Below are 23,651 nucleotides of genomic sequence, written 5' to 3'. Positions count from 1 at the left end.
AGGTTTATTTACACTGATATGACGTTCATAGCAAATAATGGACATGGTAAGATGTGAAAATATCCGGCTTTATTTTCACGATTCACCAAACAGTAAATAGGATATAGCAAATCCCTTGGATTTCATATCATATCCTATCCAGTCATATCCTAGGTAGAAATCCAGACGACCAAACGCAGCCTAAGATCTATTCAATTCTAATTTGATTTGTTTTGAGATTTTTAGGCATATTCCAATAAGGAGAATTCCTGCTATGAAAATCCCAATAATCTAGAATCCGAGCTGCTAGACGTTAGATCGGATTCTTGATTATTTGGATTTCCTGTTTTTGGGCTTGGTGAATATTTGATAGGTGAGTTTATATTGCATGTCTTTAATTTAGTTAATTTTCATATGATTTTTACTTTGGTCAGAAGTTAATTTTCATATGATGAAAAATACCAAAAAAATTACATTACATGTTAAGATAGATTTTTTTCTAGTTTAGAATCGCATATTTAATAATGGCCTGCCCTCTGGTCACGCCCCTATTCATATCAATGACTTGGCTAAATTTTGGTGCAAACAGTCTGAAAAAACTTGCAGTGATTTTCTGAAAAAACAGTGATTGAACTTATTAAGAGTCAGCAATTGCCTTTTCGTGATTTCCCTCCTTTTTGTTTTGTCTGAATCACATTCAAATAAGGTATTGGTCTTCTCTTGCTAGTGGCTACGACTCCTAATTGTTGGGAGTATCCAACGATGACCGCGTACAATAGAACTGATAGAAATTCCATAAGTAAAGCTGGGCATTGTGAGTCCAACTGGGAGATGGGCTTAATCAGAATATGCTCTTTTTGCCACTCCAAAACTATCTAAAAACCAAGTTGTTGTAAGATGCAGTTTGACTTTGTGTACTAACAATGTGTTAGATTAGATGGCAAGGGAGTTTGCTCATCTTCTCATGATCTTCCGTTCAAGCCTTCTTGGAAGTACTCCAAGAACAAAATTCTAAATGCACCAGTCTAACATAACAGAATACGTCCTTAAGATCGTACAAGAAAGTTAATTAGTCAAGATGATCTCACAATGCATCTCAGTTGTGTACTTATATATGAATCGATAAACCATCACCTAGGCAAATTCAAACTGTGTAAGAGAACTTCCGCGTTTTCCCCCATTTTTTAATAAAAGAGCCACCATAATTTTAGTTACATTTCCTTTATAACTATATGGTGCTTTGAACTCTCTGAACATTCAATTAGTCTCTAATGAGTGTGATTATATTCAGATCACGGGGGTCTGGGCTCGAAGGATTGGCCTCAAGAAAATACACAATTGTGGCAATCAAAATGAGGCCTTAAACAAGGCGAACACACTTCCTAATTAAGTGGGACGAACTCTGAAGTTTGCTGTTCGGATGAACCAAATCTACAAATACTCAAGGTTCTCGTAGAATAAAACAAGATTTGCTGCTCCAAACTCAACCTATTCACCGAGCAACCTTGGAAAGAAAATGACCTCAACAGACAATAAACTAAAGCCAACAACCATAAAAAAAAAAAAGGTCGAGTTCCGGATGGATGCATGCCCCTGTCGCGTCTCGCCAAAACTTGAACTGAGGTTCTTTTCATGGGAGTCCCACTGATTCTTGATAAACGGCTGATTTCATCTAGTGAAATGAGACAATTTTCCTCGGCGGAGCTGCTTCTCCTCGGACAGCAGTCCCGCTAGCCTATGTTCAGAAGGTAACAAGAAACAGAAGAAGAGATCAACGAATATGTAATTGATTATCGATGGAAAAATCAATTATGTCACTAAAAATTCGTTAATAAATTAAATTAGGCAGCCATTTAAACAAATACCTTTTGAGAGCCTCTTCGTTTGAACCCTGATTTAAAGGCTCAAAGACCCCATTGTCCAAGTTCACCCTTGACACTGGTTTCTTCAACAATGCCTCTCCAACCTTCACAATATTCTCCAAGTTCTTCCTTGTGGCCTTATCAACCGTAGCCACTTCTCCCATCAATGTATCATCCTGCATCATTTTTTACCTTGTCTTTTTCAGATTACACTTATTGAATGTTGTATATTCATTAAAAAAAAAGGACCGTTAATTTTCTTTCAAGGTAGGTTTTTTTTTGTCGGTATAATATTTCGATTTAGAATTCCGGTGTTGGTACAATATCACTCTTGAATGAAAATCAGACAGTGTGTCACCTGAATGCGAAGGTAATTTTCACATTTAAGAGACTGGAATACAGTGGAGAGATGAATATCCACCATGTCCGCACTTGCTTGTGTGAAGACGTCAACTAATGGAGTCGAACCACCGTTGGTGAGCCAACCGAGCACACCCCATTTCGATGCTTTCTTGGCGCTGTACTTTTTCTCTGATTTCGATGAACCGGTGCCCAGGGACAGAACCAGGAACCTAGTATGGTCTGTTGGCTTTATATCAGGAAGATCAAAATCTGGGTTCGCATCTCTTATTTCATTGATCACCTCACTTACAGCCACTAGAGCCTGCGATGCATGAATAATAAGACAAACGCTACAAATTATCACGGCATGCTGTTCTAATTCCAGGAAAATCAAAATGGATTGTGATGTCTGCAGTGTTACTAATACTGCTAGTTATGCACAGATTCATTTATTTTCCTCCTTCACCGGAGTACTTACTACTCAAGGAGAATGGGGATAACTAGTGGGCTCCAGTAGATGGCTGTTTTTATTCAAAATTCAGAACCCGCATATTGAGATGCCCTTAATATAATTCGGGCACTTGGTAAGGTTGATGATAATAATCTCTTACTAGGACCACTTCTTTCTGAATGCAGGAGATTGATGCGGCAGATCCAGCAATGAGCACGTTGTTTAGGGAGGCTAACTGCTGTGCTGATGCTTTCGTGAACATGGGCAAGGATTTAGAGGTGTTGAAAATTCGAGATGTGCACGGAAGCATGTTGTTGATTAGTGATGTGCAAGTGCGTATGTGTGTAGGATGTATTTGATAGAGGATAGACGAGGGAACAAGGTAGGATAACTTCAAGAATATATAGGTCATGGGATAGGAAAATATAGTTTCATTAGTGGAACAAAATAGTTTTACAAATACAGCTGATGGAGAAGCATTGGTGGAGTCTCACTCCCCACACTCTCCAATGGATGAATTTCAAGCATATTGGTTGACCCTTTTTACAAGATTGGTTGACCTATTTTGCAAGTTTTCTGGTATAAGTTGCCGACATTTGTAAGATAATTGACTTCTCGTTGTCCCACTTAAGAATCTGCAGCCACCGCCACTAATAGTTCTAGACAATCTTTAACATATTTTATTTTGACTTCAATTTGCTTTTTCTTCACGTGAGAGTCTTCAAGTTTTACTTGGACTCTTCAACTTGGCTCTTGCTTCACACTTACTTCTCACGTTTAAGAATTCAAGATTCAACTAGTAGATTATAAATTTAGTTTAGAGAAAATAGATCAAAATTTCCAACAAGAGAATAATTTTTTTTCTTTTTGATGAGCCTCCTTGTCATATGACTTTAATTCGAATTGTTGAACTAACTTACGTAGTACGTGAACAATGATAATATTGGAGGCTATGCCTAGAGGTGTCAAAATGGGTCTTAAACCCATATATGACCCATTTTAAAATAAATGGGTCATATATGGGTCACTTTAATTTTAAAGAGTCAGCCATAAATGGGTTTTAAATTTTAAAGCTTAAAGATAAATGGGTTGAGTTTGGAACCCATGTCCAACCCACCTACTAGACCCATCCACACACTCTCTCCCTCTTTACAAAAATGTTTAAAAAAAATCGAAATTTAATTATTTTTTTTCTCTTTTTCTTTTATTTTTTCTTTTTTCTTTTCTCTTCTTTCTTTTTCTTTTTTTTTTATTCCGGCCGGTGGTCGGCCACGGCGACCGGCCACCGGGGCGGGACGACCTCGCCGGAGGCCGGCGAAGCTCGAGCTCGCCGGCCTCGGGCGAGGCTCGAGCCTCGCCGATCTGGCGAGCCTCGAGCTCGCCCGATTCCGGCGACCTCGAGGCTCGCCCGATCCTGGCGAGGCTCGAGCTCGCCGGCCTCAGGCGAGCTCGACCTCGCCAGATCTAGCGAGGTGGAGCCTCGCCCGAGGCCGGCAAGACTCGAGCTCGCCAGCCTCGGGCGAGCTCGACCTCGCCCGAGGCTGGCGAGCTCGAGTCTCGCCGGCCTCGGGCGAGGCTCCACCTCGCCAGATCGGCGAGACTGGAGCCTCGCCTGAGGCCGGCGAGGCCTCGGCCTCGCCAGATCGGCGAGAACGAGCTTCGCCGGCCTCCGGCGAGCTCGTCCTCGCCTGTGGTCGGTCGCCGGCCACGGCGGCCGGCGATCGGCCAAAAATAAAGGAAAAAGAAAAAAATAAAAATAAAAATAAAAAATAATTAAAAATTCGATTTAAAAAATAAAAAAATATATTAATTTTTTTTATTTTCTTGGATAATGACTTTATGGAAAATATTTTTTAGAAATGTCGCATTTTTCGTAAAAAAAACAGAACCTCAATTTTAAAAAAAATTATAAAATTTTTTCACTAGCTTTGTATTGCATAAAATATTTTAGCAGTATAATTTTAAAAAAAATCATAAGAAACAAGTATTCCTAGATTATGTTAAATATAAAAGTGTTTTAGCAATATGGGTCGGGTCGGGTATGGGTCGGGTATGGGCCGAGATATTTACACTATGAATAAATGGGTCATAAACGGGTTAATGGGTCAATTTGGGTCGGACCATTTATGACCCGACCCAAACCCGACCCGACCCACCCGTTTAACAGGTCTAGCTATGCCCCATGTTTTTTATATGTAATATTTAGCTAATTTTAAGGAAGTTTTAGGTTTACCAAAAACAAAATGGTAGGTTCAAGAATACTCGCTGGTTCGACTTTAACCAACTCGAAATTGATAAAGCTTTCTACATATATTGTACACATATTGCCTAATATGCTGCGCCTAATAGCGCAAAAGTTTTCTGATACAAATGAGCCTACCAGATTATTTGCGGCGACACCGCCGTCGATTAGATTGAATTCCCTGACTGATCCATCAGGGTTCTTGGTTCTAAAATAGTGGGCTGGAAGGTAAGTTGGTGCAGCCGAAGTTCCGATGCATATGTCCGAGACTAAAGCATCCAAGCTAGGATTCTTCTTCACCTAAAACTCACACCACACGGTCAGATAATCGATTAAAAAAGTCATAGGGCAACTCATCTAGCTACTCTTCTTGTTTTCACTCAATGCTACTTTTTTGGGATTCCATAAGGTTTTTCTATTAATATTGACCCAACCTGGAAGCTGGAGAAGATAGTAGGCTGCAATTCTTTGATGTCAAACGTGGGAATAATCGCATTAGTTAGTGTTTGGTGTAATCTGGTATCTCCCAATATCTCCTTGATAAGTCTGTGCAGATACTTCCCTCTATATTTTGGTCCGGCAATGGCTTTGATCGTCCTCACAGCGTTGGCAATTATGCTCGGACATCTAATCCATGAAAGAAGCTGAGACTCGTATAGTTGTATGTTGGTAAAATACAATGACAGATTGGTCTCTGAATTTATTAGTAATCTGATCGTGACATGTGATATGATTATATATATATTTGCTAGGGAATATTAAGACATGGGTTGAGGGAAGATCTTAGGGCTGCGATCCAAATAGAAGGCCTTGATGTCCTTGCCACCGTATAGAGGGCGGTTCTTCTTGTATGGCGTTGCCAGCATCGCGGCGATGAGGCCACCGTACCCGTGCTGGTTCCAGTGATGATGTCGAAGTAGTCTGCTATTCTTGCATCCTCTCCGTCCAGCTTCTGCATTGTGCCATAACAAAAAAGCTTGTTTCAGTCTTTTGGGGGGCAAATGACCAGATCCTAACATGACCAACTTGGCAAACTTTTTCTTGGGTGTGAGGGGTCAGGTGGCATCCGCGGCTAGCTTGAGGATACTACTCGGATAAAATTTGAACGATGATGTGTACAATTTAAGTGCGCATAGTTGGCTACTAGGAGGACAAATGCATTTCAAGATGGACATTTTTAGGATGACCTAATCCTTTGCTAAAGATGCATGGTACCATCCAAAAAGAAAAAGAAACAGTGCATATGATTAAATGGTTGACAGGACAAAAACTAATACAACAAACTGTAGCTACCTCAAGCTCGGACTCTAGGAAATCCATAATTATACCAGGAATAATTCCTCTAATCCCACCACCATCAATGCTTACAATGGTGATCAATTTCCCATTACTAGGAGGCTGCATTGATGATACCAAAAGATGGAGAAACAAAGCAGAAGAAATTGAACTCTTTTGAGAGGCTTTATGAAGAGAGGCTGAAATCTTGGATGAAGTGTTAATTGTATGTGTTGAGCAGTATATTTATAGATAACCTGATTAATCCTATTTCAATTCAATCCCTTTGACAATTTGATCAATTCGGAGTGTTTTCAGAGTCTAATGCTATGTTGGTCTCAAATTTACCTCTGATTAAAATTTATTCTTTTACCTAATGTTTAGTTGCTGTTGTTTTTTTCTCTTTGATATGGGATTGAATTGGGCTACTAATCCTCTTTCGTGGAAACCACATTACATACTATAGGCATGAAAAAGATGAAACACTAATCCCTATAAGAATTTTTGTGGAAACCACATTACATACTATAGGCATGAAAAAGATGAAACACTAATCCCTATAAGAAGAAGATAGGAAAGACTAATCTGTTGGGAGAGAGCGTCCATCCTAACAATCCTACAGGCCCACATTGCTACGCTACAACGCACACCTACCCAACACGATACCTTCATATGGGGAGATTTCCAAAAGGGAACTCAAGTTCGAATCTATCAACATATCGCCAATGAGATCTTGGCTAACTAAAATATATTAATTGCTCTATACCACACCGATTCTCTAATGTGATATTTCTCTAATACAACCCACTTACACGTCCATCCTAACACTTACAAGATAATTAAAGGGCCTCTTCAAAACCAGTAGTGTACCGTTATCTTGAGACTTAGGCTTATACTTAGAGCTGCAATTAGGAAGATTATCATAACACGCTATTATTTGTCTAGGTTGATTTTTACTTTTTACTATGTGCATAACAAAAATATTGTGGTTTGTGCACTTTGACTTTTTATTTCGATCCAAGCATGGTATACAAATGTTGAAACGTAGAATAACCTATACTATTTTTCATAATTTTAGAAATTCAAATAATATTTTAAATGTTTGGCGAGATAGCAAATTAAAAGATTACCTTTTTTGACCCAAGATTGATTAAATGATCAAGTGCTTATTTGATTTGCGGTTAGATTAGTATAGTCAGACCCACCCTTCAATATGGAGCCTTAACTGATGGACATGAAAGAGATGGTAAAGATTATGGAACTGAAGGTTATTTACCCTACCTTATAAAGAAATGGATTTTATCTTCTGAGGGTGATAAAATTCTTCCATAATTATTTTGGATATACGCCTCATATATGCATTAAAGCCAAAATATTGATTTTGGCACAAAAAAGTAAATCACTACATTTTCAAGATAATTCGTGCCAATCAAAATTTTATAATATGAGCCCTAACCATAGTAAAATCTAAATTAGTATAATTTTTTTGGGCCGCATGGAAAAACAATTTGATAGTGATAGATCTCGTGTGAAACATTTGCTTCCTATCCATTTTGGTAGAAGATTCGAGCCTTGAGGCTCATTCCTCACTAGAATAAAAAGGGAGATGGCGTTGTTTTTTTTCCTTTTTCTATACCGGAAAGGAAACGGCAATGATATATTAACCCTTGAGTTTCGTCCCCGGTTGAACCGACCCAATTGCTCACGTTCAGGTCTAACCGAAGGGCAATTCTTCCTGAGTACGAAACGCCTCCTTTATTCTCAATACATTTCTAATCCTTAATTTATAACATTCCTTTATGTTTTCCAACAAAAGACAAGACAATGCCCAGTCTCGTGGGAATGGAAGTTGCATGAACCACGGGGTCGACGTTCAACTTGAGAATTGCAGGTCTGACTGGTGGTGATGGAGTATCAACCAAATTAAACTTGTGTTTCCCCTACCCCCAAAAAAACGACAAACCGAATTTGGTGAGTCGCATTTCAAGAAATCGAAGTTGAATGCTTTTCAATAACTTTCTGGAGTTTCGTTTCGTCATTGCTTACGATGCTATAGGGTGTCGGTCCCCGAGCATCCTCAACGGGGACCGACATCCTGCAGCAAACAGGGGGTGACGAATCTGAGCAAGGGGAGAGCTGCCTGTGGGTGACGGTGGCCTGGGGCTTCTTGTTCCTCATCTTGTTCTACTTCTCTGTCGCTGGGAAGCAAGAACAAGAGGGGGTAAGGGATCTGGGTGGACTTCTCTTCTTCGATTGCCAAGATTCAAATTTGGCGGGAAGGAAACCGGTTTTCTATTTTCGTTCTTATTCTTTTTCATGGGGGGTTCTTTTGCCTTGGTTTTATGATATTGGGATCGAATTTGAAGACGTGTGGAGGGTGGATGGATGCGAAACTGTTGCATATATGCTAATGTCGTTCCATTACACAAAATCCAACATCGTTCCCTGATCGGATAACATATAAGTGGTCGGATCATGCTGTTGAGTAAACATGATTAAATTAGGAGATTGGTGATTGCATGGTTTGGTTCACACGCAATGAACATCATTCACATGGAAAACTAATTATGATTGGAAACGGAACTATGCCTTCTAAGAAGTCTTAGTTCTGTTAATGGAACTAGTTTAGTATGATGTCATCCCTTGCTTCCGTGGTTAGACAGTGATTGGAAATGGAAATATGCCTTCTGAGAAGTCTTAACTCTGTTAATACATACCTAACAACATACTGACTTTTGTAGGTAATGTTCATTCACTTTATAAGAGCATGTGAACATCTGAAGTTTTCAATTTGTTACAGTCCTCTACTTTTGTAGGTAAACGGAAGTCACTAATTGCAGTTTGAGAGCGCACGTTAAACTGTACTCCAAATAGGTATTGTCCGATCACTCGGTCATTTTACACATGCATATGAACAAGAACCAGAAATCCTAGCCTGGGTAGTAAACCTAATACCAAAAGCAGAAACAGTGTAATCTTGCCCATAACAGAACAGTGCAACTTAACGATCCCCACCAGCCAGTAACTGAAGATCTTCTGACAGATGAAAAGCTTGCAATAATGCATCAAAGGAACTCACCTCTTCAGGTTTTATTTGATGGATAAATGAATGAAAACATTGAATCTATACAATCTTCTCCTCAAAGATCTCTCAAATGATCAAAACTGTTTCAACATAAAAACCGCTACTGCCCCTTGATTTTTTTAATTTATGGACTATTCAAAGATACAAGCCAAGAATCAAAACAAAGACTCACAAGCACCATTTACATGCTGATAACCTCCACCACAAGCTCATCAATTACTAGCCTCTCCATCTCTGTACTACGACACTTGCTTTTTGTAAGTATCGATTCCCCTCTATAAAAATAAAATAATAATAAAAAAAAAACAAGCCAAGAATCAAAACAAAGCCTCACAAGCACCATTTACATACTGATAACCTCCGCCACAAGCTCATCAATTACTAGCCTCTCTATCTCTATGACAATAGAATCTGAACAATCTCCTAAATCTAAAGACTTTAAATCATTTTCCAGCAGCTTCTCAATCGACTCCTTTCTCATTTCTATATCCTGTCTGACCAGAAATTCACAGAGCACTTCCTCAATGGTGTCCCTAGTAAGACTGTTCCTAATCCTTGTCGATACAGGACTTCCACATGCTGGAATACCTAAGAATGAACGAAGAAATTTCATCAAGAAAATGTTTATTTGGTCAAATAAGAGCCTCCTTTCTGACCTTTTCCAAGACTTCTGCTCACCATATCTCTTTTCTAAGGCCAGAAAAACCGAGGGGTTTATCGGGCATTCTAAAGAGTGCCATTTATGGAGGCCACTCGAAAGATTTGTACCGTGAAAACCTGCCTCGGTCAAAATATCAACGAGATATAAGACATCTCTACTTTCTTGAACAGCAAACGACCTTGTTAAATCTTCTCTTTCCTTAGATATGTGTGAAGGCCATTCCATGTTATGTCCATTGCTTGACCCAGGTCCATCTGAGCATGCTTCTGAAGGCTCCAAATTAAAAAGACGAGATTGCAGCCCAACACCTATCACAAAATTTTAGAAGTTAAAATGTGAAAAGAATTTATATAACAAAGAAAATGCAGATAAGTTTACTGACCAAAGAGATCGGTGCTGCTGCTAAATGGAACCTCTTCATGTTCAAGAACTGAATCTGGACTAGGCTGATCAACATCCTCCAAGCTCTTGAAAGAGACTGCTTCAATGCTGGGGCAACAAACAGACATGGAGTCCTCCTCTTCTGTATATTCAGTTGATATGTCCTGCTCGATTTCTTAACATTAGCAAACTCTCATAGTACAACATCCGGCAATACCACCCAATGATAAGCAATCAAAGCCGATGAATTTTTGACAGTAAAATCTTCAAAAGGCAATGGTTAAATAACTCATGGACAAAAATGCAAGAAAACATTTTAAAGAGATGATGAAGAAGAAAAATGTGAAGAAGAGGTTCAACCCAATGCAAGATAATTGGGCAAACTTGGCTGAAAACAGTTGACTACAGTTCAGCATCAAAAGGAGCTCACAAAAAGACCATTCCATTCGTGTAAACAGAACTTGCACCATTCATTTGAAGAGTTGGTCGGTATATCACAATGAACACAGAAAAAGAAGGACAAAAAATCATGAAGCAGAATTTTCAGCAGACATCACATTGAACCTGAGAGGAGACTGACTTGAAAGTGGAAAGTGAAATTGACACGAGGAACTAGCTACTCTCTTAATGCTAAAGAAAATTAAGGTCAAAGCAGTACCCGCAAATATGAAATTGAAAGGTTTCAAGCATCCAGAATTTATGTTGCTGAAGGAGAAGAAGTAAATTAAAGCATGCTGAGAAAATCAGTGTTCTTAGCAATGATTATATCTACACTGACTTTTGGCTTTTGAAGCATCTATGTGGAGAACAAATTCTACAAAATGAAACTAAGAAATAAGGTCAGCTGTGCAATTGCCAAGAAAACCGTCATAATATTTCCAATTCTCTGATTTCCAGATTTTTACTGCTAAAGCTACTTTACCAGCTCATTCCTCTGATGTTAGCACTGTCTAGTGGCCTGAACGAAATCACTCTATTCTCAAGACCGGCTAAGGTTTTCATTCTATTGAGCATCAACAATAAATCATTTCATCTACTTCCAGACTCACGAGAATACTCTTTGTTATTTAGTGTTCAAAATGATGCGTGCATGATGTAGGAGATTTCTTTTTTTTATAACTTATTTCTAATGTTAATAGAGAAAGTGTCAGTTGGCTAAGCTCTTAATACTCAGACACCAGGGTCAAGGTTCTATCAGGCAAAGATATAATTGACACGTTAAATTACAAAATGATGTGCCTCTCTACTCTTAATTTCCAACTTGGTCTAACAGTAAGGAAGTCAACACCGTCTGTTTTTCTTTTTGAAAGTCAGCCGTCAACATCAATCATGAGGATATACACTACATACTATCATATCACGAGTTTACTGACATTCAGAGGCCTACATTTATTAAGCGACTTTCTGCAACAAACTTCACGTAAAGAGAAGTTCAAACAGGATGATGAACCAAATAAAGTGCAATTCCATGTCCATCATTAAAAAATCAGAGAAACGGACAGCCTAAATTATGCCAACGACTAGCCGTAAGAAATTAAAGAAACATATGTTTATCAAAACCTGTTGAATTGAATTTTCTGAAAGATTAGAGAAGACATCAATATCTTCAGCCATGGGTGACTTCAGAGCCACCAAATTCTGTCTTGAGTCTCCTGAAAAGAACAACTTTTCCGACTCATTCTTCAGTTCCTGCTGGATCACTTCAGGCTCCAATGAGAATGCATTGTTCTTTTCCCGAGCCGACACATAACCTCCACGATTGAGTGCAAGGAAAACTCTGGAGTTGTTGCAACGGGATGCTGAGTTTCTTAATTTAGAAGAGTCTTTCCAATTGAAATCTTTCTCCCTAGACCTGCTTCGAACCACATCATGTGAAAATTCAAGTCCTTTAAACCAGCTGCAACCACTTTTCTTCCTAGTTCTGGGACTTGCAAACATAAGAGAAGGTAATAAGGATCTAGAAGTCGGTGATTCTCCAAGCCGCCCAGTTTTCCAATAGTCCATAGTACTAATTACAGAGAAACTGGTCAAATTCTCAACTGCACCAAACCTCCCTGTGTGATTGCCTGGAGCAGAACCATTAAAATTTCTAGTCATAACATTGCACTTACACGTGGAAACCATTTCCCCAAAGGTCCTGCTTCCACCTGCCCAACCAACCTCTTGAATTTCTTTAGTACTCTTCCATGTTTTCAAGATTCTCCTCTCGTCCTTTCTAGCCATATATGGTTCCTCTGGAGAAGTGATCAAACATTGATTTCGCTTCTTCCTATCAGATGTACTAAGAAGATATGGCATTAACAGCTGAGACTCTCTTGTAGAAGTGTCAGAATTTCTGATACCTGCTCCAACCAAGCCTGAATAGCCATTCCTCCTTCTGAGATCCACTACTATGCTGTCACCTTTTTCCTTTGAGACCCTTGGCTTCCATCCGAAAGATTCTACCTCACAACAAAAGTCGTATCTTTGACATAATAAAGGCCCTTTCTCCTCATCTGAATCTGCACGATTACCTTTGTTATATCTTAGCGAAGCGAATTCTTTTGCAAAGCTGTCTTCCTCTCTGTGACGTCCTTCTAAAGCACCTTCTCCAGGAGTGCATACCTCGCTGCCCCAATCCAGATGAGATCTCAAAGTGTCTGGAAAATTTTCAGTTATGTCATATGATTTTCTTGAAGCGTCTGCATTAACAAAGTTCTTCCTCGCAAACACCTTCTCATCTGAACGCTTCTCTCGCACTCCTATAGAAGCAACTCTCTGGAAGTATTCCTCAGAGAGCACTCTGCATTGTTTCTGGATAGAACGCTGACTTGGCAGATCCTCTAGACCCATTAATTTTGCAATAACACTGGGAGGACCAGAACTGGATTCCATTTCTGCCAGCAAGTCCTAAGCCCTTCCCAATAGAAACTCCCAAACTCAGCAATATAACCATCTAGAGAATGAGAAGTTTCGTCTGCAAGGAAATAACATACGAAGAAGAAAATCAAAACTTCTTTCATATTTCTCATCATCTGCTGTCATGGTAACTAACTGGTTTCAAAGAATAAGGAGTAAAACCACTTGAGCTAGCCAATCCGAACAATAATGAACCAACAGAAACTATACACGTCATGACTCCCGTCATAGAAACCCAATTAAGTAACAAAACAGGAGCACATACAAGTGTCTAACCCTCTTGCTACTTGTGTTAGCGCAAAGTCTAAATGCCTATGAATACCAAAAAGTGTTCCAAAAAATATATAAGGAGAAACAAGGAACAAATCAGGAAACATAAAGAAGCAAACTTTTCGAGCATGGAAACAGGATAAGTAAGTACAAGGCAGGTAAATCATATTCCAGACCAATACAAAGGATGCCAATGAAGTAAAGAGTTTCGGAGACCCCCATGAACAATCCTAATTTCCCCAATCAAATCGATCGACACATGCAGGAAACCATATGATTAGAGTAACTTTTGTGCTATGCAACTAACCAACAATAAACACCCATCACCATTTGTGAGGACACTACACCAAAAAGTGGCATCATCTCAAATAATAATAGCTCAGGCAACAACCACTCCATAATCATTAAAAAGGATGCGATATTACTTAAAATGCCACTAAAACCACATAATCCCAGTTAAATCTCTACTCGATAGAATTCATCTTTGACAAAAGCACACGCAAAAACTCAACAATGAACTCTAACCCCGTGACCCCTTGCTCAATAGATACAAAAGAAAAACCAGAATCTGCGCAAGACCAACCAAGAAGAACAAACAAACAAACAAACAAACAAGAAAAGATCAACAGCTCACCCTATATCTCCGAACTCCTCGGACAGCAATCGACTCAGCATCCATGGAGCGACACCCGCGATTGTTTTCTTGGCCAGAGCAACACCCACGACTGATCCCAACATTTTACATGAAGATAGCGAGATCAGAAGCGCAATCCCGACGATGAAGGATCATCGAGCGGCGGTGCAAATGGGTTGCCAGAGAAGACACGCCGACATGTGGATTTCGGGGGAAGCAGTTGGGTCAACGAAACGAGGGCACAGAGAATAAAAGGAAACACCGCGAGTCAAAAGCGCCTGATGATGTCAGCTCTCGTCGGGGCACGCGCAACGCAAGTTTTTTTTAACCCAGAGCCCAAAAAAATCCCGATTTTGGAGCGAGTGTCCGTCGCGTCGATCGAGGATCATCGAACCCAAGACGACCCAAGAACCGAAAAACAAGAAAGACATCGAATTTCCCCAAGTAGAGCTGCGGGAAACACGAGCCCCAGACACAGAGAGAGAGAGAGAGAGAGAGGCGGACACGATCCGACGTCTGTGCAAAAACGACAGTGAAAGGGAGCGCCAAGAATTGCAATGATTCGGTTCGGTTTCCTTTTGTCATTTCATTGTAGGAAGCACGCGCCCAAAAGGGTCGATGATGCCTGTCTTTAGCGCGTAGAGTGCGCGCCCCCTAAGGAGATTGCGGCTTTGATTTGGGCTTCGTATTCATCTTCTTTTTGACCGGGTAAAAATTGGAGCATATTTAAGTACGGATTCCATACTTTCTTCCATATCAATGACATTATTATTCCCCCGTCGATTTTCAAATTGTTGTCGTGAGAAATCACCCGAGTGTTCTTAGTACCATCCCTCGAACAGGACTCGATACTTAAAATTCCGATTTATGTTTTCATTTTTATCGAACGGCGGAAGCATTGTATATGATGTTTGGCCGGTAGCACGGTGAAGCAGGCGAGAGAAGCTCCATTTTTTTGAGGACTGAAATCGGTGACCAAGAAGACCTGATGAAAACCTTCTTTTTCGGTAGAAAGGCGAAATTGAGAAGGGACAGAGGTGCAAATTTTGCTTAATGGCGAGAACCCGCTCGAGTGAACGAGATGGCCGAGAGTTGGAAAAAGTGCCATAAAAGTCTTAAACCTTTTGCATTAGTGCCAATTTAGTCCTAAACCTTTTTTTGGTACCAATTCAGTCATAAACCTTTTGCATTGGTACTAATTCAGTCCTAAAACTTTTAAATTGGTGCCAATTCAGTCCTAAACCTTTTAAATTGGTGCCAATTCAGTCCTAAATCTTTTGTTTTTGTGCCAATTTAGTCATTTCGCCGGAATTGGCCGGAATGACTAAATTGGCACAAAAACAAAAGGTTTATGACTGAATTGGCACCAATTTAAAAGGTTTAGGACTGAATTGGCACAAAAAAAAGGTTTATGACTAAATTAGCACCAATGCAAAAGGTTTAGGACTGAATTGGCACCAAAAAAATGTTTAGGACTAAATTGGCACTAATGCAAAAGGTTTAAGACTTTTATGGCACTTTTCCCGCCGAGAGCTTATAGAGCCCGGCCCGTCGGTTCTGAAAAGGTCATTCTTGGCATCCGCAGAACTAGGTATAAGCCATTCAACTCGTGTTATCGTAATGTTAATCTTGGGCAGGTGTATGTGGTTTTGGGGCATCGGAGCATGGGACTTGGCTGCTCCTTGTGCTATAAAGGTCATACCAAACTCAAAGGGCTCAAACTAAAGCGGCTTAAGCAGATTCTTGGCTTATATGTTTATATGATCTAAACGTTTGGTCTGCAATTAAAGCGGTTCTACCCGAAAACCAGCCTAGTCAGAAGAGTTCTAGTGTTTTTCGGAACAATTAAGGCCGGTTCGGTGACCGATTCCTAACCTTTTATCCCGTATTAACTCGTTCCTAAGGATAAGCTTTGCACCTAACTAGATTTAAATATAGGCTCCGATACGAAACGTACTCGCATAACTACTTGATCCAGAGTAATTATTGCGTGAAAACGAGATTAATTTATGCCACGAAATGTCATCCGTGTTAATTATTTTCGAAAGATGTTAATTATATAGATGATGAAAACATCATACAGCCTCCTTTCGTTTCATTTCTTCCTAAAATCACATCTTTACTCATGTTTAAAAGAGGGTTGTGAAGTAATTGTCATTTTGACAGTCGGGCAATTATTTTTCTTTTACTGGGTTTCGTAATTTACCTTTTTTTTCTTTATTAATTTACTTCCTTTCTCAGTTGATTTAATCAGTTTTTCCATTTGATGATTTTTTTCGATTCCACTTGTTTATGGTACGAAATTGTCATTTCACACATACTCTATGCTTCATAGTGATTAATACAGAAGCAAATAAGGAATTAAACCAACAACACATCACAGATTTTTCTGGACTCTGATACCTAATTGAAATTTATTAACAACTTGGACTGATGTATTGGGGGTGGGTATAGGCCCATGGGAGGCCCGCACGAGCGAGTTCTGCAAAAGTAAGCAGCGTCTCGGCCCGACCAGCCTATGACCCCTCCATAAATTCTTGCGCCAAGAAACTCTAGTTTCAGTTAAAGCGCTGCGACCGGCTCCCACCGCTCGCTTTGTTTTCCTTACTCATTAGTTTAAGGCAGGTCTACCCGTAGCCTCCCCGTCTCTATTTATATGATTTCACCACCTCATGACTTGCTTCCACCAGTCGATGTGGGACACCCAATTTTGCTTGCTGTCCACCCACAATGACAAATACAAACTAGCTGGACGCCAAGAATGGAAGAGACTCCAAAACCTAGCTTCAAGAAGGCTTTCGTTCTTCTCAGGAAACGATACCGATAGAATCGAGCGCAAAATTAGACCTAATTTGTCACCATCAGGACCCGAATGCAAACATATGCCCCAGCATTAATAATACATCTTATAGCATTAGTGCCCACTGTTTTTCTTCCAACAGCGAAATCGTGTTTCATAAGACGTGGCAGTTACTCGTCATGTAAAAAGTTAAAAGTTATCCATAGATACAGGGGATGCTGCTACGAGTGTGCTTGCGCATGCTCTGGCTTGTGAGAGTACTCGTAGTCGAGATGTACAAATGCGCGCTCGATCTCGGGAAGGAGCTCCAGCTTTTCCTGCAAGGATTCCCCGATGTCGTGAGCCTCTTGCAAGGGCATGTCGGCGGGCAGAACGATGTCGACCTCGACAAAGTAGTGCGATCCGAAAGTGTAAGCCCGGACGGTGTCGATGTTTTTGATCGCCTTGTTATGGTTCCAACAGAGATAAGTGAGCTTCTGCAGAAACTCTGGAGCAGCAGCTCTCCCCACGAGGGAGTTCACGTTTTCCAACACCGTCATGGACCACGTCCGGATGGTGTACAAGGCCAGCTACAAGATACATGTGAGAGGAAGAGAAACTCATGAAATTTGTTACGGAAGTAGTCAACTGGTACAGCACAGGATAAAGAAGCAAGCCATGCAGTCAGACCATGCAACCAGAGAGAAGTTATGAAAGATCACAAACCCTTCAACTAGTTTCCCTCAAGAGTGAAAGACCAAAAGAGGTAACTCATCAATACAAAAGCTCCTTCAAATACTAAACACTATGCTGTGTTCCTTGCCAAGAATCTGGCTACCTCACCCTACCATTATCGAGCATTTACTCATATTGGGAGCTTAAACCTCTATAAATTTCTAATTATTTAGATTGTTTTTTTAAATAAGATGGGTGTCCGAACTTTAAGTCCCACAAATGCACTCATCCCCCGTTTCCCCAAGGGCACTCTGAGTGGGAGCATCTGTGATTGGAATACAGGATTCGCTGCATCCATCACTAAACCTTTAACTACGTAGCCAACTCCTCGGGAGTTACTCATCAAGAGCATTACCGATAACTAAAATCAGTAACACGCATCAAGTTGAGTAAATCACCACAGTTACATGCAGAACCATAAGAAAAATCACCTTTTCAATATGCATTTGATCCCATTACCTCATTAATGACCCGGCACCTTTTATCCATTCAAAGTTCTAATTAACCAGATTTATACACAGAATCATAAGAAAATAACCCTTTCAATGTCAAGACAAGTGAAACTCTCCGCAGATGAAAAGGAAATAAAAAAAATACCAAAGGGAGGGAGTTAAGACTTACGATAATAGCCCCAACAGGGTCCATCCAGTCATCAAAATAATTAGCAAGCAGTGCAGCAATCAAGCCAATGACATTAGTGATGACATCAAAAAAGTGATCCTGGGCATAAGCTTTGACAATCTCATTAGTGAAAGATCGGCAATAGACAACCAGTAACAGTTTAACCAGGGTAACTGACAGCATAATGCCCACAACCCATTTCTCTTGCTCTTTTGTTAAATGGAATTCAGCTTCCTGTGCATGACCAAATAATTAGAAACCTTTGCAGTGGCGAGTGAATATTAAATAGAGTTCAACCCAAGCATCAAATCTAAAGCAAGATAACTGACTATATCACAGAGAAAGTAATGCACATTGACTATTCAGATTAAATTCACATACATCAGACAGAAGCTGGCGCGCTGACTCCAGAATTATCTGCAAACCCAATGTTGCCATAACAGAAGCAAAAACAAGAATACCCTGCACATCATTTCAAGCCCAGAAAATAAGTGACAAAAGCGATAACCACATAGGTAACCCAAATAACCAGTTAAAATAAGTAATAAGGTTTACAGCACCACTTTTAACTGAAATTTTTTTCAAAATGCTTCATAAGCACTATATTCAGGCACAACAGGCGTCACTGTAAACCCTTCGATGGTAAAAAAAATCACGACTTTCCTTGGTTGAAACCAATAGCAGGGAGGCTGTAGATATATCAAGTCACATCACCATAGAGGTACAGTCAGAAAGCATGACAGCAAATAAAAAAAATTCACCAGCAGAAATCTCTAACGGGGAGAATTAAATAGGCAGAAAACCATATCTCAACTCGGCAAGGGTCATTTAGTTCTGTGTGTTACAATATCCACAATGAGTTGGGTGTGGACACCAGTCGAGCAAATTCTTGATAAACTTGCTAAACAGAGGTCGACAAGTTAACTATGATTGAAATGATTTCTTCTCTTATATGTCACGTAAAAGGACGTAACCTAGGAGAAAAAAAGGAAAGACAGGTATGGGCGGTGAATTGAGGAACAATAAAGGCAAGATGAAGTTTGATGGCTGACACGAATCAACTGAAAAGATCTCGAGGAAGCAGCCACGCAAACTAGAAATAGAGGGACAACAGATAATTTAGACAGTGAGCACAGTGAGAAAATGCCGAACCACATTCCTAGCAGCTCACTTGAATACTAATATGAATTCTCAACATTCAGTATGTAAAACAAACACCTGTAGCTGCAGACTTGGCATGCTTTAATGAATTACACGCAGTAAATTTGCTTATTTTGCAGGGGGATAACCAATCCAAAACGGAAGAAAAATCTTAACGTAGAAAATTAACTTTCAATGTTAGGTATCACCAAACCCATGCCAGAAATTGACTGCAATATTTAGTCTCTAGCATGCAAGTTATCTATTTTGGTCATTAGTTATATCCATTCATGGGTACTTGCGCAAGAAATTCATCCACAGAAGATAGAGTACGTGAAAAGACCTCACGGTATATACATTCAACTAAATGGAAACATTCGTGATAGGTCACAGGGTTGTCAATAAGCCTAAAATGAACGACCTAGAATGAGCAATGTGGAAAACAAAGAAAATAGAGAAGAAGAAGTGGCGCTGCCGTCAATTCAACTACCAGACAACTTAGTATTGCATGGATAGGTGAGTTGCTGCAACCTTAAATCAAATATCGCCTCGAGAGCAATATTGAGAGATTCAAAAGATGTTGGTATGAAAGAACTAGAGAATATTACTGGACTCACCAATGGTTGCATACGTTTCTTTCCTATGGGATAATGATAAGGGTTAGGCGTTTGCATGGAGAATGCAGTGAACCACAAGATAAATCCGGACAAAAGATCGAGAAGAGAGTCCAGTGTGGAAGCAATTATGGCTAATGAACCACTTCGAATAGATGCATAAACTTTAGCAGCAAAAAGAAACATGTTTGCAACATTTGATATTCTGATGGCAAATGTTTCGCTTTTAGCCAACTTCTCACGCTCTTCCTGCAAGCAAGATATTTATCATGTTAGGACAGGATATCACACTCGCAAGCACTTATTCTAAGAATAAGAGAGAGACTAATATTCTTTGAATGATAATTACAGCATGATCATATAACATCGACCTTTGACATTCCAGGAACGAAACCACGCTCCGCTAGGGCATCCATTTCATTAAATCCCTCAAGCATTTCTACCTGCTGTTGATAGTACTCGGCCACATTATCTTCAGGACCTGAAGCCATCAATCGTCATGTTAAAGGAGGAACTAAAGTTGGACCATTTTGTCACCCATGACTACATAATGGCTATCTATAGAAGCTTAAAAGATCTTTATAAATTTTCACATATTTGGACCATGAAATACCTACACGACCATAGATATTTGATAGATGTATGAAATTGGACACTTACTGCAGCATCTGGACCAAATTAATTTGCTAACAACCAAACTTCTCCAACTACAAAGCAACAGAGGATGCTTGCTGCATCTTCTAGGAAACAAGTATTTTTTGCACATCTAGCATTTCCCTATTAGTGAATGGCTCTAACAGGCAACCTCGTAGTGTATAAACAAAAACTAGCCGCTAATTAAGCAAATCTCTGGTCTATAACTGTGGCCTATATATAAGTGCCCTCTAAATCCTTTGTTCCTTCTCCGATCTCCCAATAAAAGCGAAAAATGTCAAAACCTTGTAAGTGTCATTTTGTTTAGACTCTGCAGAAAACATTAGAGACAGAATGAAATAAAGGGCAAGAAAACAAGCCCAAGGGCTACAGCACACGGTTTGATAATGTCGCTTGAAAAAACCAAGCGCATTCACGCATGTACAGATGCCTCTAGACAAGGATTATAATCCAGAGAGAATAGAGAGAAAAGATCAAAAGGAGAACTCCTTGACGAACTGACCTTTCATCTGCCTCTAACAAATCAAGCATCAGTAGCAGGAAGAACCCAGATTTTTACTCAAGACACAAAACCAATTCCTTCTCCTTAAACAAAACCCTTCAACCTTATGAAACAGAACTATGAAGCTGACCCGACGAAAACTCCATGCTCACCAACTCAATTAACAAAAAAGCACCCAATATCCTACAACAAAAGGCCAAATTCATGCCACCAATGAACCTTGAATCACATGCAAATATGCAACACTCCACATATAAATGCATCCCAGCACGCCCACCTTAAATCGAACTCAATCTGGTGATAGAGACCCGTAATCTATACAACTCAAAAATCTACAACCGCAGAAACTAAAACCAAAACGGGGCAAGTCCAACGATTTGATAGAAACATTCGGATGCCAAATGTTCATAAATTCCAAAAAATTATCAACCATCGATTACGCATCCATAAAGGGCGCGCGCAGCATCGTATCGGGTCACACCATATGCTTCGGCGGACGATTCCGACAAGGAATATGATGCGGGCGCTACCTAAAACCCCGAGGCAACAGCCGTGTAGGCGGCCGCCGGCCCGTTTCCTCTCGCCCCCCGTGCGCTCCGGCGAGAACTGGAGAACGTCGAAGTTGAGCCGCCACGACCGGTCGGCGCCGTCCGGCTGCGGCAGGAGCAGGCGCTCCGCGTCGTGATCGGGCGGCGGCGGCCCCACCATCTCCGGCGGCGGAGCGCCGGCGGGGATTCCACGGGCGCGCGCGCGCGCCGGGGGAAAAGAGGAGGGGGGCGAAGATGCGGGAGCGAACGGAGGACGGCACGTATCGTCAATTTTGAATATCGGGAGCCTGGAGGGACCCTTTCCGGGGGAGACAACTTGCCGTGACCGGGGACTAAAGGGGCGCGAATCCGCGAGGTCACGAGCTCGATTCACGTGCGTTCGCGCCAAAAATTTTCACGGGTCCGGGGGAACGTCGGGCGTGCCACGTCGGCGGGTCGTCGCTCGACTCCGACGAGCCGACTGCAGCCGTCGCGCGTCGAATGGGGTGACCGATGATTGAGAATAGGGAGGCGAGCTCGATCTCGGGTCATGAAGTCGAGGTTCGGAACGATCCGGGACGCTCAATCGCGGGCTCTTGTAATTGGGGGCGAGAGATCTAGATTAAAAAGATTGATTTCCAATGCATGGAACCTACATAAAAAGTATATGGAAGTGAAGATCGAGTGGCGATGATACGAGAGATAAATTTCGTAAGTCTTTCGTAGAATTTCGCTATTTGTATAGGCTACTAAAATCACGGTTTCAGTCAAACATAGACATTGGAAAATAAGTATTAATTACAACGTTAAAGGAAAATAACTGCTTAAGAGATAAAGATCTAGCCTTTTTCTTGAGCTTTATGACAAAAATCTCCCACCGACCCCTCGTTCGCGATAGTAATTTCTGATTCGTTCCTGATTTAAAACAGGGATAAGTGCACTGAAAGTCTTAAAAGTTATCACGAAAATGCAATTGAGTTTTAAAACTTTCAAAAAGCGCAATCAAGTCCTAATACTTATCACCAAAGTGTAATCGAGTCTTTAAATTTTCAAAATATGTAATCAAGTCCCAAAACTTGTCGCGAAAGTTTAGTCAATTCCTAAAACTTTCAGAAAGTACAATCAACAGAAGGACTTGATTGGACCAATTTGACAAGTTTTAAAACTTGATTGCACTTTTTGAAAGTTTTATAACTTGATTACACTTTTGTGATGAATTTTAAAATTTAATTGCATTTTTCGTGACAAATTGTAGTACCTCTAATACACTTTTCTCTTTTAAATATATTAAAGTTTCTCCACAAAATTGCTGGGCTTAAGCAGGCCCAAAAGGGAAAATGCTTGCCTAGGCCCACGAAAAATGTGCTCTGGGCCTGGGCAGGCCCAAGTGGCCGTTATTTTGTTGTTCATGATCAGGTTTATTGTTGGTATTTTGCGTAAAAGTTGAAAAATATTTCAGATTTACTTTATAGAATAGAGGGATAAAGTTAACTCAGTTGCCCATATCAACCTCAAATTTTACACAATAAATTCATTAAATAAGAAGGTAGAAAAATAGTTATTTAAATAATTTTGACAATTGTATGCAAATGTTTCCGTTTTCGAAATTTAATTAAGTTCTTCCTAATTTACAGTCATAGAAATTTCCTTTATAGCGAAATTCACATCTTTAAAACATTTTCTTTCCCTACATATTGTAAACGTTTTTTTCCTTCATTTTTTTCCACAAGCGTCAATTTTTTTGAAAAAGACTAATTAGAGAGAAAAATGTAGAATTTTAACAACAGTTTCGCATTGATTTTTGCAATCGATCCAATTGAAATTCGGAATTTTTGAATTACTTGTTGGACTGTTAGTATTGTTGATTGACATTGATCAAAATGTGTGAAATAAGCGATTTCTCTATGTTGCGCGGTAATGTATGGAAACTTTCTAATTAACGTGGTCAAATTGATTGATATGAAATTGGTAAGTTTTCGCATAATCTTATTTACAAATT

The 23,651-nt window shown here is 40.1% G+C and overlaps 2 protein-coding genes, 1 non-coding gene and 1 pseudogene across 7 annotated transcripts; all 4 read right to left on the bottom strand.

Annotated features, from left to right (window-relative positions):
• Positions 1-1,647: 1,647 nt before the first annotated feature.
• Positions 1,648-6,280, bottom strand: LOC115682195 (patatin-like protein 2; annotated as a pseudogene).
• A 2,936-nt stretch (positions 6,281-9,216) lies between these two features.
• LOC115682235 (uncharacterized) lies at positions 9,217-14,606 on the bottom strand. Of its 2 annotated transcripts, XM_056313303.1 has the most exons (5): positions 14,081-14,606; positions 11,839-13,234; positions 10,280-10,442; positions 9,915-10,205; positions 9,217-9,824 (listed from the first exon to the last, which is right to left on the bottom strand). In XM_056313303.1, the coding sequence occupies exons 2-5, from the start codon at positions 13,150-13,152 to the stop codon at positions 9,580-9,582; spliced, it is 2,013 nt and encodes a 670-aa protein (XP_056169278.1). In that variant the 5' UTR covers positions 13,153-13,234; positions 14,081-14,606; the 3' UTR covers positions 9,217-9,579. The 2 variants fall into 2 exon arrangements, with proteins under 2 accessions (XP_056169278.1, XP_030462254.1); XM_030606394.2 differs by having other exon boundaries at positions 9,217-10,205; positions 14,081-14,605.
• Positions 14,607-16,540: 1,934 nt separating this feature from the next.
• On the bottom strand, positions 16,541-16,705 carry LOC115682260 (U12 minor spliceosomal RNA). The gene has a single exon (XR_004005870.1). It is a non-coding gene; the product is annotated as a U12 minor spliceosomal RNA (small nuclear RNA).
• Positions 16,706-16,949: 244 nt separating this feature from the next.
• Positions 16,950-21,888, bottom strand: LOC115682247 (metal tolerance protein 11). 4 transcript variants are annotated; one of them, XM_030606410.2, is made up of 6 exons: positions 21,656-21,885; positions 20,341-20,450; positions 19,973-20,218; positions 18,597-18,677; positions 18,216-18,449; positions 16,950-17,449 (listed from the first exon to the last, which is right to left on the bottom strand). In XM_030606410.2, the coding sequence occupies exons 1-6, from the start codon at positions 21,831-21,833 to the stop codon at positions 17,102-17,104; spliced, it is 1,197 nt and encodes a 398-aa protein (XP_030462270.1). In that variant the 5' UTR covers positions 21,834-21,885; the 3' UTR covers positions 16,950-17,101. The 4 variants fall into 4 exon arrangements, with proteins under 4 accessions (XP_030462270.1, XP_056169424.1, XP_030462271.1 ...); XM_056313449.1 differs by lacking the exon at positions 21,656-21,885 and adding an exon at positions 21,278-21,399; XM_030606411.2 differs by lacking the exon at positions 21,656-21,885 and adding an exon at positions 21,126-21,234.
• Positions 21,889-23,651: the final 1,763 nt, after the last annotated feature.

Source organism: Syzygium oleosum, unplaced genomic scaffold (genome assembly GCF_021117445.2).
Source record: "Syzygium oleosum isolate NSW1041296 unplaced genomic scaffold, Sole_v2.1 Sole_v2.07, whole genome shotgun sequence".
NCBI classification, from domain to species: domain Eukaryota; kingdom Viridiplantae; phylum Streptophyta; class Magnoliopsida; order Myrtales; family Myrtaceae; genus Syzygium; species Syzygium oleosum.
Note: the sequence above shows the minus strand (reverse complement) of the source record. Positions and strands in the feature narration are given on the sequence as shown.

Excerpts from the sequence above, each read along its gene's own strand:
- LOC115682235 (XM_030606394.2), bottom strand. The coding sequence starts at position 13,152 with ATGGAATCCAGTTCTGGTCCTCCCAGTGTTATTGCAAAATTAATGGGT. Across the intron at positions 10,443-11,838 it reads CAGAAAATTCAATTCAACAG|GACATATCAACTGAATATAC; the intron begins GTTTTGATAAAC and ends GAAATCGAGCAG. Across the intron at positions 10,206-10,279 it reads CAGCAGCACCGATCTCTTTG|GTGTTGGGCTGCAATCTCGT; the intron begins GTCAGTAAACTT and ends ATTTTGTGATAG.
- LOC115682247 (XM_030606410.2), bottom strand. The coding sequence starts at position 21,833 with ATGGTGGGGCCGCCGCCGCCCGATCACGACGCGGAGCGCCTGCTCCTG. Across the intron at positions 18,450-18,596 it reads CGCGCCAGCTTCTGTCTGAT|GAAGCTGAATTCCATTTAAC; the intron begins GTATGTGAATTT and ends GGTCATGCACAG. Across the intron at positions 17,450-18,215 it reads ACCCTGTTGGGGCTATTATC|CTGGCCTTGTACACCATCCG; the intron begins GTAAGTCTTAAC and ends TGTATCTTGTAG.